Source organism: Jaculus jaculus, chromosome 5, assembly GCF_020740685.1.
Source record: "Jaculus jaculus isolate mJacJac1 chromosome 5, mJacJac1.mat.Y.cur, whole genome shotgun sequence".
In the NCBI taxonomy this organism is placed as follows: Eukaryota; Metazoa; Chordata; class Mammalia; order Rodentia; family Dipodidae; genus Jaculus; species Jaculus jaculus.
Genome location: NC_059106.1, coordinates 121,098,004 through 121,107,887, shown reverse-complemented (window position 1 = coordinate 121,107,887; position 9,884 = coordinate 121,098,004). Strand labels below are relative to the sequence as shown.

General features: G+C 47.6%; 1 protein-coding gene and 1 long non-coding RNA gene across 3 annotated transcripts; one reads left to right on the top strand and one right to left on the bottom strand.

The window, feature by feature from the left end:
- Positions 1–2,659: 2,659 nt before the first annotated feature.
- LOC123460607 lies at positions 2,660–7,090 on the bottom strand. Its single transcript, XR_006637118.1, has 3 exons — positions 6,476–7,090; positions 4,143–4,201; positions 2,660–3,751 (listed from the first exon to the last, which is right to left on the bottom strand). It is a non-coding gene; the product is annotated as an uncharacterized LOC123460607 (long non-coding RNA).
- A 347-nt stretch (positions 7,091–7,437) lies between these two features.
- Positions 7,438–9,588, top strand: Lratd1 (LRAT domain containing 1). 2 transcript variants are annotated; one of them, XM_045151025.1, is made up of 2 exons: positions 7,438–7,581; positions 8,574–9,588. In XM_045151025.1, the coding sequence occupies exon 2, from the start codon at positions 8,610–8,612 to the stop codon at positions 9,513–9,515; it is 906 nt and encodes a 301-aa protein (XP_045006960.1). In that variant the 5' UTR covers positions 7,438–7,581; positions 8,574–8,609; the 3' UTR covers positions 9,516–9,588. The 2 variants fall into 2 exon arrangements, with proteins under 2 accessions (XP_045006960.1, XP_045006959.1); XM_045151024.1 differs by lacking the exon at positions 7,438–7,581 and adding an exon at positions 7,592–8,185.
- The last annotated feature ends 296 nt before the right edge of the window (positions 9,589–9,884 follow it).

Here is a 9,884-nt window from a genome sequence, read left to right as displayed (position 1 = left end):
GAATATATTAATGCTGATCAAAACCTTAAAGACAGACATTATTCTCCACATTTTGAAGATGAGCAAGCTGGGTTGGAAAGGAATCAACATCTCATTTAAGATCATTATCTGCCAAGCAGCAGAGCCACTACTTGCATCCAGTCATGCCAATACAGAACTTCTATACTGAAGCTGGTTTGTGATAAGAGAGCAAACTCCAATATTGGGATCACAGTAAAGACACAGGGCAGTTAAGGTGGCATTAAGGAAAGAAAAATGGTGGGAAGGAAGTGAGAGGACATGCATAAATGAAGCTCCCTTGTTCTAGGTAATTTAGAAATAGACTGAGCCTTTATAGGAATAGTTGTTAAGTACATGCTTTTAAACAGAAGCTACACTTTATTAACTATGTGCTATGTCTGTAGTTCGAATCAAACTTTTGGCATCTTGGAAGTAAATTATTTCATCATGAAACAGATAAATTTTCAGCAAGGAAACAAAGTAAGTCATCATGGACAGACATAAAAATATACCAGGCACAAGAAGAAAATACCTGAAGGAAGAGGTGACTCCTGAAATATTCTTTATTTGCTGTGTTAAAATAAACACTCATCACTTCTATTAAGTACCAAAATAATTCTGTCAATAAGTAATACATTCATTAAAGTCTGACATAATTTCTCTAGTCTATGGCTCAAGTTGTACCCAATTTAAGTTAGGGTACAAGTTGGAGGAAAAAAAGAAAGGATATGAGGAAAGAAAAAACTGAGGGGTGGGAAGAAGGATGAGCAGGAGAAGAGGGGAAGAAATGAAAGAAAAGGAGAGAGGAAGTAGTGCATGGGAAGGAGAGAGAAGGAGAAAGGAGAGAAAAGTATTCCAGCTAAATTATCTTCAATCAATAATTATCTGGCAGCATGTACAACAGACAGTTGTGGAGTTATTGGTTAGAGTATCACAAAAATGGATCCTTCTTCTAAAGAGCCTGTGGTCTCACAGTACACTGATATAGCTGAGGAATGGTAACATGCTAAGAAAAGAACCATGCACAACTCGCATTTCTGTCGAAGTAGACTAGAAAATGTCTGGAGAGCATAATTCTAAATGTTTATTAAGTACCATCTCCTCAAGGCTTGTTACCACCATACTTTCTCACATTTGAATAGTCCTGGCTAGTGGTGTGTTAATCAGTAGTCTCCAGAGGAACAGAATGAGCATATGGTACAAAAGGAATTTATTTGATTAGTCTGCATGATATAGGCTGAGCAGTCCAACAATGGCTGCACACTGCATGCTACAGAGGTTTAGAACACAGTGCTGCTCAGTCTATTGGGCTAGACGCCTCAGCAGCCTCAATCTGGTGCTGAAAGCCTAAGTCTTCAGGATTCCATGAGAGCCACTGAGCTTAGTCGTTGTTGCAAGGCTAACGAAGCAGGGTTTTGATGTCAGCAAACCATGGTTACAGCAGCAGTAGCCACGGGATTGAAGCATTCAGCAGCAAGGAGCAAGGCAGAGAGGCAACAGCAGGACTCTCTTCCTCAGACTATGTCTGCACTGCACTACTGTCAGAAGGGTTGCCCTCTTTCATGGAACAACTTTTGCTCTCAGTCACTGTTCCCTACAAATGTCTCCACAGACTTGCCCTATAGTTGTGTCTCTTACTTGATTCAATCAACTTGATGATCAAGATTGCCATCACAATTAGTGATTGGTCAATTGCATCCAGGGTGCCTGGGGAGAACATTTAAGATGCAGATTCCTAGAACCAATCAAGAGATTGTTTTAACAGATTAGGGACTGAGCCTAGAAATCTGCATTTTTATCTGATTACCTGATGATGCCAGAGGATCACTGTGTAGCCCAATAGAGTGTCACCTAGAAAATATAGAAAATCACATAGAAAATCTTCTTGTACAGGATCTAATTTAATACAAGTAATGAGAGTTAGAGTGTGGAAACTAGTGAAATCAATACAAACATTGCAAGTGTGCTAAGGAAAACAGTGATGATCCATGCTTACACTGAATCAGGCAAAGTGAATATCGTGAGTACAATAGACACCAAGTCTGAGGTCTGGGAGAAGTCACAAAATCTTCAACAGATTCACAACTTCTCCTCAAGCTTCTCTTAATATGTTTGGGAACAAGTTGAAAAAGAAAAGTAAGCCACAGTGATAGTTAGGTTTTATAAACACTTAGACACTTCTCACATATCTCATAGCCAATATACATGCAGTGGTATAGATCATAAAGGTTGGTGTCAGTTAGAGCTGGGGAAGGTATAATAGAAGGGTTGGGACTTGGAAGTGTTAAACACTCTGAGTGGAAGCTAGATGAGGAAGAGAAAGACATACCAGACAAAAGGAAGGAGAGTCATTATTGGTGTAAAAGTGACCCAGCCCCAGTCAAAAAGCTCACCCAGCACCAAGGTGTGGCAATGGAACCATGCCACAATCATGCACACTTAAAACTGTAAGAGGACCCAGAGAAAGCCAGGCTTGATGTAGACATCTTTGTATAATCCTCATAGAGAAAAGTCTAAAGCCCATAATTGCTGAAGCTTTCTCCTGGGGAGCATTCATAACTCTTTAATGATTCAATAAGAAGCCACTAAAGATGCTGTAATAAGAATTAGTTAAAGAAAAGAACTAAGAAAATGCAAAAAAAAAAAAAAAATGAGGAGTTTGAGTATCAAGACATGCAAACAGGTAAAGGGAAGCATGATTTTTTTTGTCTTCACTGCCACCATAAGGAAAACATCTGCAAGCTGGGTAAGGGAGTCACACGGAAGCTGTGAGACTTGAGAGAATAGAGAGATAGAGGATGGTATTTGATGAAAACAGTGTATCCAATGTTGATTTTTCTTATCTCTGGGTGATGGGCTGGGGGTATAGGTCAGGGTAGAGCATTTACATGGTGGTATGGATGTGCTCTCCATCACCACCACCACCACAACAACAAAAATCTGGGTAAATTGAGTCTAATGAGGTACTGCAGGGACTACAGGTAAGTGAACCTTCACAAGGAGAACAGGTAATAACAAGGAGGATATCTGTTATTTTGAAATACACTTAAATTGAAGAGTACAGCAATCAGCATAGATTAGCCACTATAACAGATAACCACAAGTTTTCCAGTGGCTTAACTCAGATAGCTATTTCTTCCTATCATGAGTGAAAGCATTTATTTGAGAGAGACATTACCTACTTCACATGGTCACATGGGTACCTTGGCCTCCTTCCATCTAGTCAAAACTCCGTCTAGGTGACAGTAGGTGTGCTACTATGGATCAGTTCTATATGGCCACATGGGAAGACAAATTTCATGGATGTTAGCTTTTTAGGAGTTCAGTCCAGAACCAAAGGGTTCAGTCTCCTTCCCCTTTGCATTGCGTCAGCCAGAACTTGTTCCCAAGACACATGTCTAAGTGCAGGTGTGGTAGGTTGTGGCATTTCATGAAGAAAAAGATGCAAGTTTGATGAAATCACAGTACAGTCTCTTCTCCAAGCAGTTACAGAGTGTTCTTAGTACAGATCAGTTAGTATGCCTGAGAAAGCCAAGGTCAGGAAATAAAACAGTTCATTCCACTAAAGGATAAATGCTGAAATAGGGCAAGTAAGTAAAAGCAGAAACGTTGCTCTGCAAACAATGTCTAAAGTAGTGCTGAGGGGCAGTGCACTTTTCTTCTCGATCATTTTCTTCAGGGACAGGTATAAGGATGACACATTGAGCCAAGGGTCTTCTCAGTAAAATCAGAGAGAGCCTCTTCTTTGGTGCTGGGAAAGGAACCAAGATGAAAAGAAGGAAGATGATACCCACGTGGTGCCAATAGAAAATGGCACATACAGCTGATTGACTCCTTAAGCTTTTTTCATTCATATTACACTAGCAAATTTCTATTTAAAATGACCCAAAATTCTCTGGGACCCTAAATGTGATAATACCCTCCTGGATTTACATACAAAAATACATGGAGGTTTTAGCTTTGGGAGTACTTTGAGGGTAGACAGAGTTCTCCAAACTGTTAGGAACAATCCCAGCCAGGGACAGTCTTGAATACCCTAACTAGAGCAGTTATAATACCCATTTTCCCTCTTTTATCAGGATTAAGAACAGGCAGTATTCGCTGAAAGTTCACTGTGTACCAGGCACTGTGCTTATACTCACAAACTTGCAGAAACCCCATGCAGCAGACAGTTTTTGTCTATATCCTTCCACTCAGGAGCCTAGGAAAGATCAATAAAAAAATACAGAAAAATTAACTGACTTATGCAAGGTCACCCAGCTCAAACACTGAAGCATCTTTCAAGCTAGTTGGCTTCCAGTTAGGCCTTCAATGACTATTCTAGCTTTTTTTTTTTTAATTTTTTTGTTCATTTTTATTTATTGAGAGTGACAGAGAGAGAAAGGGAGAAAGGTAGATAGGTAGAGAGAGAGAGAATGGGCATGCCAGGGCTTCTAGCCACTGCAAACGAACTCCAGATGTGTGCGGCCCCTTGTGCATCTGGCTAACGTGGGTCCTGGGGAATCGAGCCTCGAACTGGGGTTCTTAGGCTTCACAGGCAAGCACTTAACCGCTAAGCCATCTCTCCAGCCCTACTATTCTAGTTTTTATGAGGCAATACTTCCTCAGTGTAAAAGCAAGTAGCACTGGGTATTAATAATAATAATTAATAATAATAATAATAATACCTGAAACAATTTAAAAATAATATCTTTTGAATTACATAAGAATTTTCTAATTATGACTTCCTTCTGTTTCTTCCCTTTGTAATTGCCAAATAGTTGCAAAGTACAATTGCATTATCCTCAGTGTTTGCTTAGGCTGTGACAAATTAATCTTGTAAACTTTATGGGATTTGGCATCACCATAGAAACAGATCTTTGGGCATGTCTGTCATGGATTTTCTAGATTGCTGTTTGAGGTGGGAAGACTTGTCTTGACTGAAGTCCCAGACTGCATATAAAGGAAGAAGTGAGCTTAGAACCAGCATTCATTGGTCTTTTTTTTTCCTTGCTGGACCAAATAGGACCACTACTCCACACTCCCGCTGTCATGCTTTCCCCACCACTGTAACCTCAGACTCTAAGGTGCTTCTTGCCAGGTATTTTGTCACTGCAACAGAGAAGTAACTAATACAGAGTCCTGTCTTTCCTGAGCCTTATTATACTTCAAGGAATTAGGGTATTTATTCTTCCTTGTACTTACTAATTCATTAACTTTTTTTTTTTTTTCTGGGAGGGGAGAAGAAATTAAAGGGAGCATCAAAAAAGTTGCATATGGCATTTCATATTTTAGGCAAGATATGTCCATGCACTAACAGTATTTTATATGAGTTATCCTTGAAAGTGTAAGGATTCTAACTGGATAATCCTATTCACAGTGCATCCTAGGGAAGTATGAAACAAGACAGGTAGGACTGAACAGCCAGTGGGCTTTTCATGTTGATTGTGACATATGATCATGAGAATGGAAGGTTCAGAAAAAAATATAGTCAAGTGCTGAGCTGCTTTCAATGAATGAGCTGCTTTCTGACATTAGGAATGAACTCTTCAGTTACCCACCTCCCATACATCTCCAAAATCTAGTTGATAAAAACCACTAACACTTCATAATCTTAGAAGTTATTCATTCAATTTCTTTTGACTTCAGGGCCAAAATGAATTGTTCATTACTTATAGCAACTATAAAAAACTATGCCAACGTGCACTCAATTTCAAAGATATAAACTTGTTTTCTAACAATTTTCATGTGGACAATAGCCAAGTTTCTGAAAAGAAGTGAATCACATTTTCCAGATGGACATTTTTAAACCATGTTTTCAGCAATACTATTAAAGTAGTTACTTTGACAATGCTGTCTTTGGAGGCTGCAGACATTGATAGAGACCTGAGGCGGAGGGGGGGAGGGGGGGGGACAAAAACATGAACTGGAGGGTTAGCAGTCTGAAAACAGTCTAAAGTCTAGAAAAGAAAATGAAAAAAAAAATAAGGTTGATAACAGGTATCAGGCTTGGGCTTTCAAATAATGTCTCTGAAACATCGGCTTTTCTCATGTTGTGGAACAAAATTTTGTTCACTCAACAAGCAACTTAACAACTGGCTAAAATTCCTATCAACTCCGGAGTGATTGCTGGTTCTGGCCTCTCAGCCTAGGTTTCCTTGTTGGTTATACATTAGATATTAGGGAATTTTGTAGAGTCATGGATAGTACATTACTACTTACACCTCTCAGTACTTCCCAAGTGGCCATAGTAGTGGATAGCTATGGACAGTCCACCTTGTCTGGCAGGGGAGAATTGGCCCATAGAGAACAGAGGCTTCATAAATATTGCAGAAGCCCAGCTTTTCCTAGAAAGTAGCATTAAGACCAATGACTGGCACCAGATAGTCTAAGAACCCTTCGGGTTTAATCAAGAAGGTTTGGGAAGTGCTGTAGTAGAACTTCATTTTATTGCAGTCATCTTTGACCATCCAAGATCCAGAGCACATTTACTTACAGTTTCCATCCAGAAACTCAGTCAGGAAGGACGGCTGGACACCTCCCACAAAACCAAACTCCCCTTGGCGCTGGCTGTTCCACGGTTGGGAAACTAGTGTTCTGCTATCAGCACACATTGGAGATTCAACGATCTCATAGAAAACTGCAGGAGGAAAGCACAGGCACGCTCAGGGAAGAGGTCGGCCAAGGCTCAGACTTTTGTAACTGGGCTCTCCTTTTAAATCAAGCGCAGGCGCTGGCTCAGCAGTTTCACTTGGCTCACATCAAAGGCCCTAAGCGCCATCTCGCAATTTCTAGGGCGGCTGGGCTTGGAAGGAAGAGTCCGAGAGCCAAGGACCCACTGGGAGACCATCAGAAGTCAATCTCCCGGATGAGATCCCAGCGCAATCCCCAGCGCCTGGATCCACTGATGTGTGTGTGTGTGTGTGTGTGTGTGTGTGTGTGTGTGTGTGTGTGTGTGTGTGTGTGTGTTCCTCTTAGAACGCGAGGGTGTGTGGGGGGGGTGTGGGTGTGTGTGTGTCTGTTCCTCTTAGAACGCGGACCCCACGGAAAGATCCTCAGTAACAATCATCTCGAGGAGCTGGCGGCCGCGGGTGGAGGGCGCCGCGGCCAGCACACGGGCGCCCGGGCCCTCCCGCTCGCCCCGCCGAGCTCACACCCACGCGCCCGGGACCCCGACCGGTCCTTGCTGGGGAAGGGAGGGGCCAGGGCGGGCTGGAGCGACCGGCGGAGCCGCCCTCGGTCCCACCCCCTGAATGAGATTGGCAGACACTGGGCATCTATCCCAGCCAATAGGAGCGTGCCAGGGCGGGCCCTGGAACCCGCTGTTCAGGCTACTTAGAGTCGTCGGAGCGGCTGGAGGCCAGCGGAGCCGAGCCACGACTGCCCAGGTGGAGCAGACGCCCAGCCGGCCAGGACCGGAGCGCAACGCACCGCCCCGCACCGCGCCGAGCCGGGCACCGCACCCTGCCGAGGACCCTGGGGCAGAGCCGGCCGCAGCCCCTCGCGCCACCCGGGACCTTTCGCTACCGTCGCCTCCGCAGCACCCATGGGGACCAGGAGACTTTAAAGGAGTTTGGGGTTTCGGGAGCAGGGAAATCAAGGGTACGGAGAAGCAGCTTTCTTTGCTTTGGAGATGGTCTTTTCTTCATCCTATTGTTTGGATCGTGTGCTGGGTAGGAAGGAGAGGGGCTATTTTCTCTGAAAGTGGACCTCTACACCCCCTCCCATATACTCACCCCCGCACTAGTACCCTGGACCGGACTCTCCTGCTCCTTTCCTTGCTCTTTGTTAGGGTACATTAGAACAAGCAGCCTCGCCCTGGCGTAGTCCGAAGGCGAGCAAAGTGCGGAGCAGAGTGCACCTGCCTGCGTGGGCAGGTGTGCCCGGTCGCTTGTGCATGCTAAGGCAAAAGGGTGGAAGCGGACTCCGGAATTGTGTACAAATGAGGGGGTGTCTCAGTGTGCCCATGTGTCGTCGCGAAGATTTGTCAGTGTGGGTGTGTTTGACATTATCATTGTGGGTGTATTACCAGCCTGTCAGTGTCTGCACTCCTAGTGTGCACATCCTTGCTGGTGTCAAGTGGATGCCTGCAAATCTATCGGATTGTCATTGTGCGAGCTGCTGTCAGGAGCGGGGTGTGACCGAGAGCAAAAACGGGGAGGTAGACAGCAGAGGCTGGGTACTGGAGTGGAAGTACAGCTGGCTGGTGCGCCCAGGCCTTAAGTATTCCTGATCCCTTTCACCCCACCCTTTGGTTCTTCCTTGTTTGCCAGGCTCCCACGCTGCCACAACTCGCCTTCCTTTTTTCCCACGGGGACCTCGAATGCTCTCCAGCTCTCCTGCTTTTTTATCCTGTGGAAGTTACAGGGCTGGATGGGAGGTTAAGTGGTGGAGCCCACTGTGGTCCGCCAGCCTGGCGGCTTCTTTTGCAGCTCCTTGCCTACCCGAGATGGTTGGGGAAGTTGGCTGAGGCAGGAGACTCCGGATGCTTAGACCAGTATTATGTCTCACAAGGAACTGTCTGTCCTGGGGAGGGGGCCAGGAGGGTCACCTCGACCCCTGATGGTGTCTTTCTGTCCTCTTTCCCTCGGCAGATCCCAGTTCCTGGCCCTCGCCTCGTCGCGTCATTGATGGGCAACCAACTGGACCGTATCACCCACCTCAACTACAGCGAGTTGCCCACCGGGGACCCGTCGGGGATTGAAAAGGACGAGCTGCGGGTCGGGGTCGCCTACTTCTTCTCTGATGAGGAGGAGGACCTGGACGAACGCGGGCAGCCGGACAAGTTTGGTGTGAAGGCTCCCCCGGGCTGCAACCCGTGCCCAGAGAGCCCTAGCCGCCCCCACCACCACCACCACCATCACCACCACCACCACCACCTGCTGCACCAGCTCGTCCTCAACGAGACTCAGTTCTCCGCCTTTCGGGGCCAGGAATGCATCTTTTCCAAAGTGACCGGCGGCCCTCAGGGCGCCGACCTGAGCGTGTACGCGGTGACCGCGCTGCCCGCCCTCTGCGAGCCCGGCGACCTGCTAGAGCTGCTGTGGCTGCAGGCGGAACCCGAGCCGCCCGCGCCCGCCCCGCACTGGGCGGTCTACGTGGGCGGAGGGCACATCATCCACCTGCACCAGGGCCAGATCCGCCAGGACAGCCTGTACGAGGCGGGCGCGGCCAACGTGGGCCGGGTGGTGAATAGCTGGTACCGCTACCGCCCGCTGGTGGCCGAGCTGGTGGTGCAGAACGCCTGCGGCCACCTGGGCCTCAAGAGCGAGGAGATCTGCTGGACCAACTCGGAGAGCTTCGCCGCCTGGTGCCGCTTTGGCAAGCGGGAGTTCAAAGCCGGAGGGGAGGTGCCGGCGGGTACGCAGCCCTCGCAGCAGCAGTACTATCTCAAGGTGCACCTCGGGGAGAACAAGGTGCACACGGCCCGCTTCCACAGCCTGGAGGACCTCATTCGCGAGAGGCGCCGCATCGACGCCAGCGGCCGTCTGCGGGTGCTCCAGGAGCTCGCGGACTTCGTGGACGACAAGGAGTAGCGGCGGCGCCGGGGACCGTCAGCCCGCCCCTCCCTACCCGGGTCTCCCCGCATCCGCCCGCCCCCCGCCCCAGCCCGGCTGCCCTCGGGCCCAGCGGTCCGGCTCCGGCGCGCACGTTCGAACCCCGCTCCTTAGCGCGCCCGCCGGACGCTCCGCCCTGGAGAGCGGTGGGGAAGAGTCAGAAGCTGATTCCAAGACCTGCGGCCGGCTGGCCGACAGCTTCAGGGTGGGTGGAATCGGTGGTGGGGAGACCCAGCGTGCGCTTGCCCCTGGGGGCGTTAGGGGGAAACAGGGAGTGGACAAAGGAGAGCGCGGACAATGACCTTTCCCGTGGGTCAGAGTTCACTGTCTTTCGCCCGACAGGGAAAC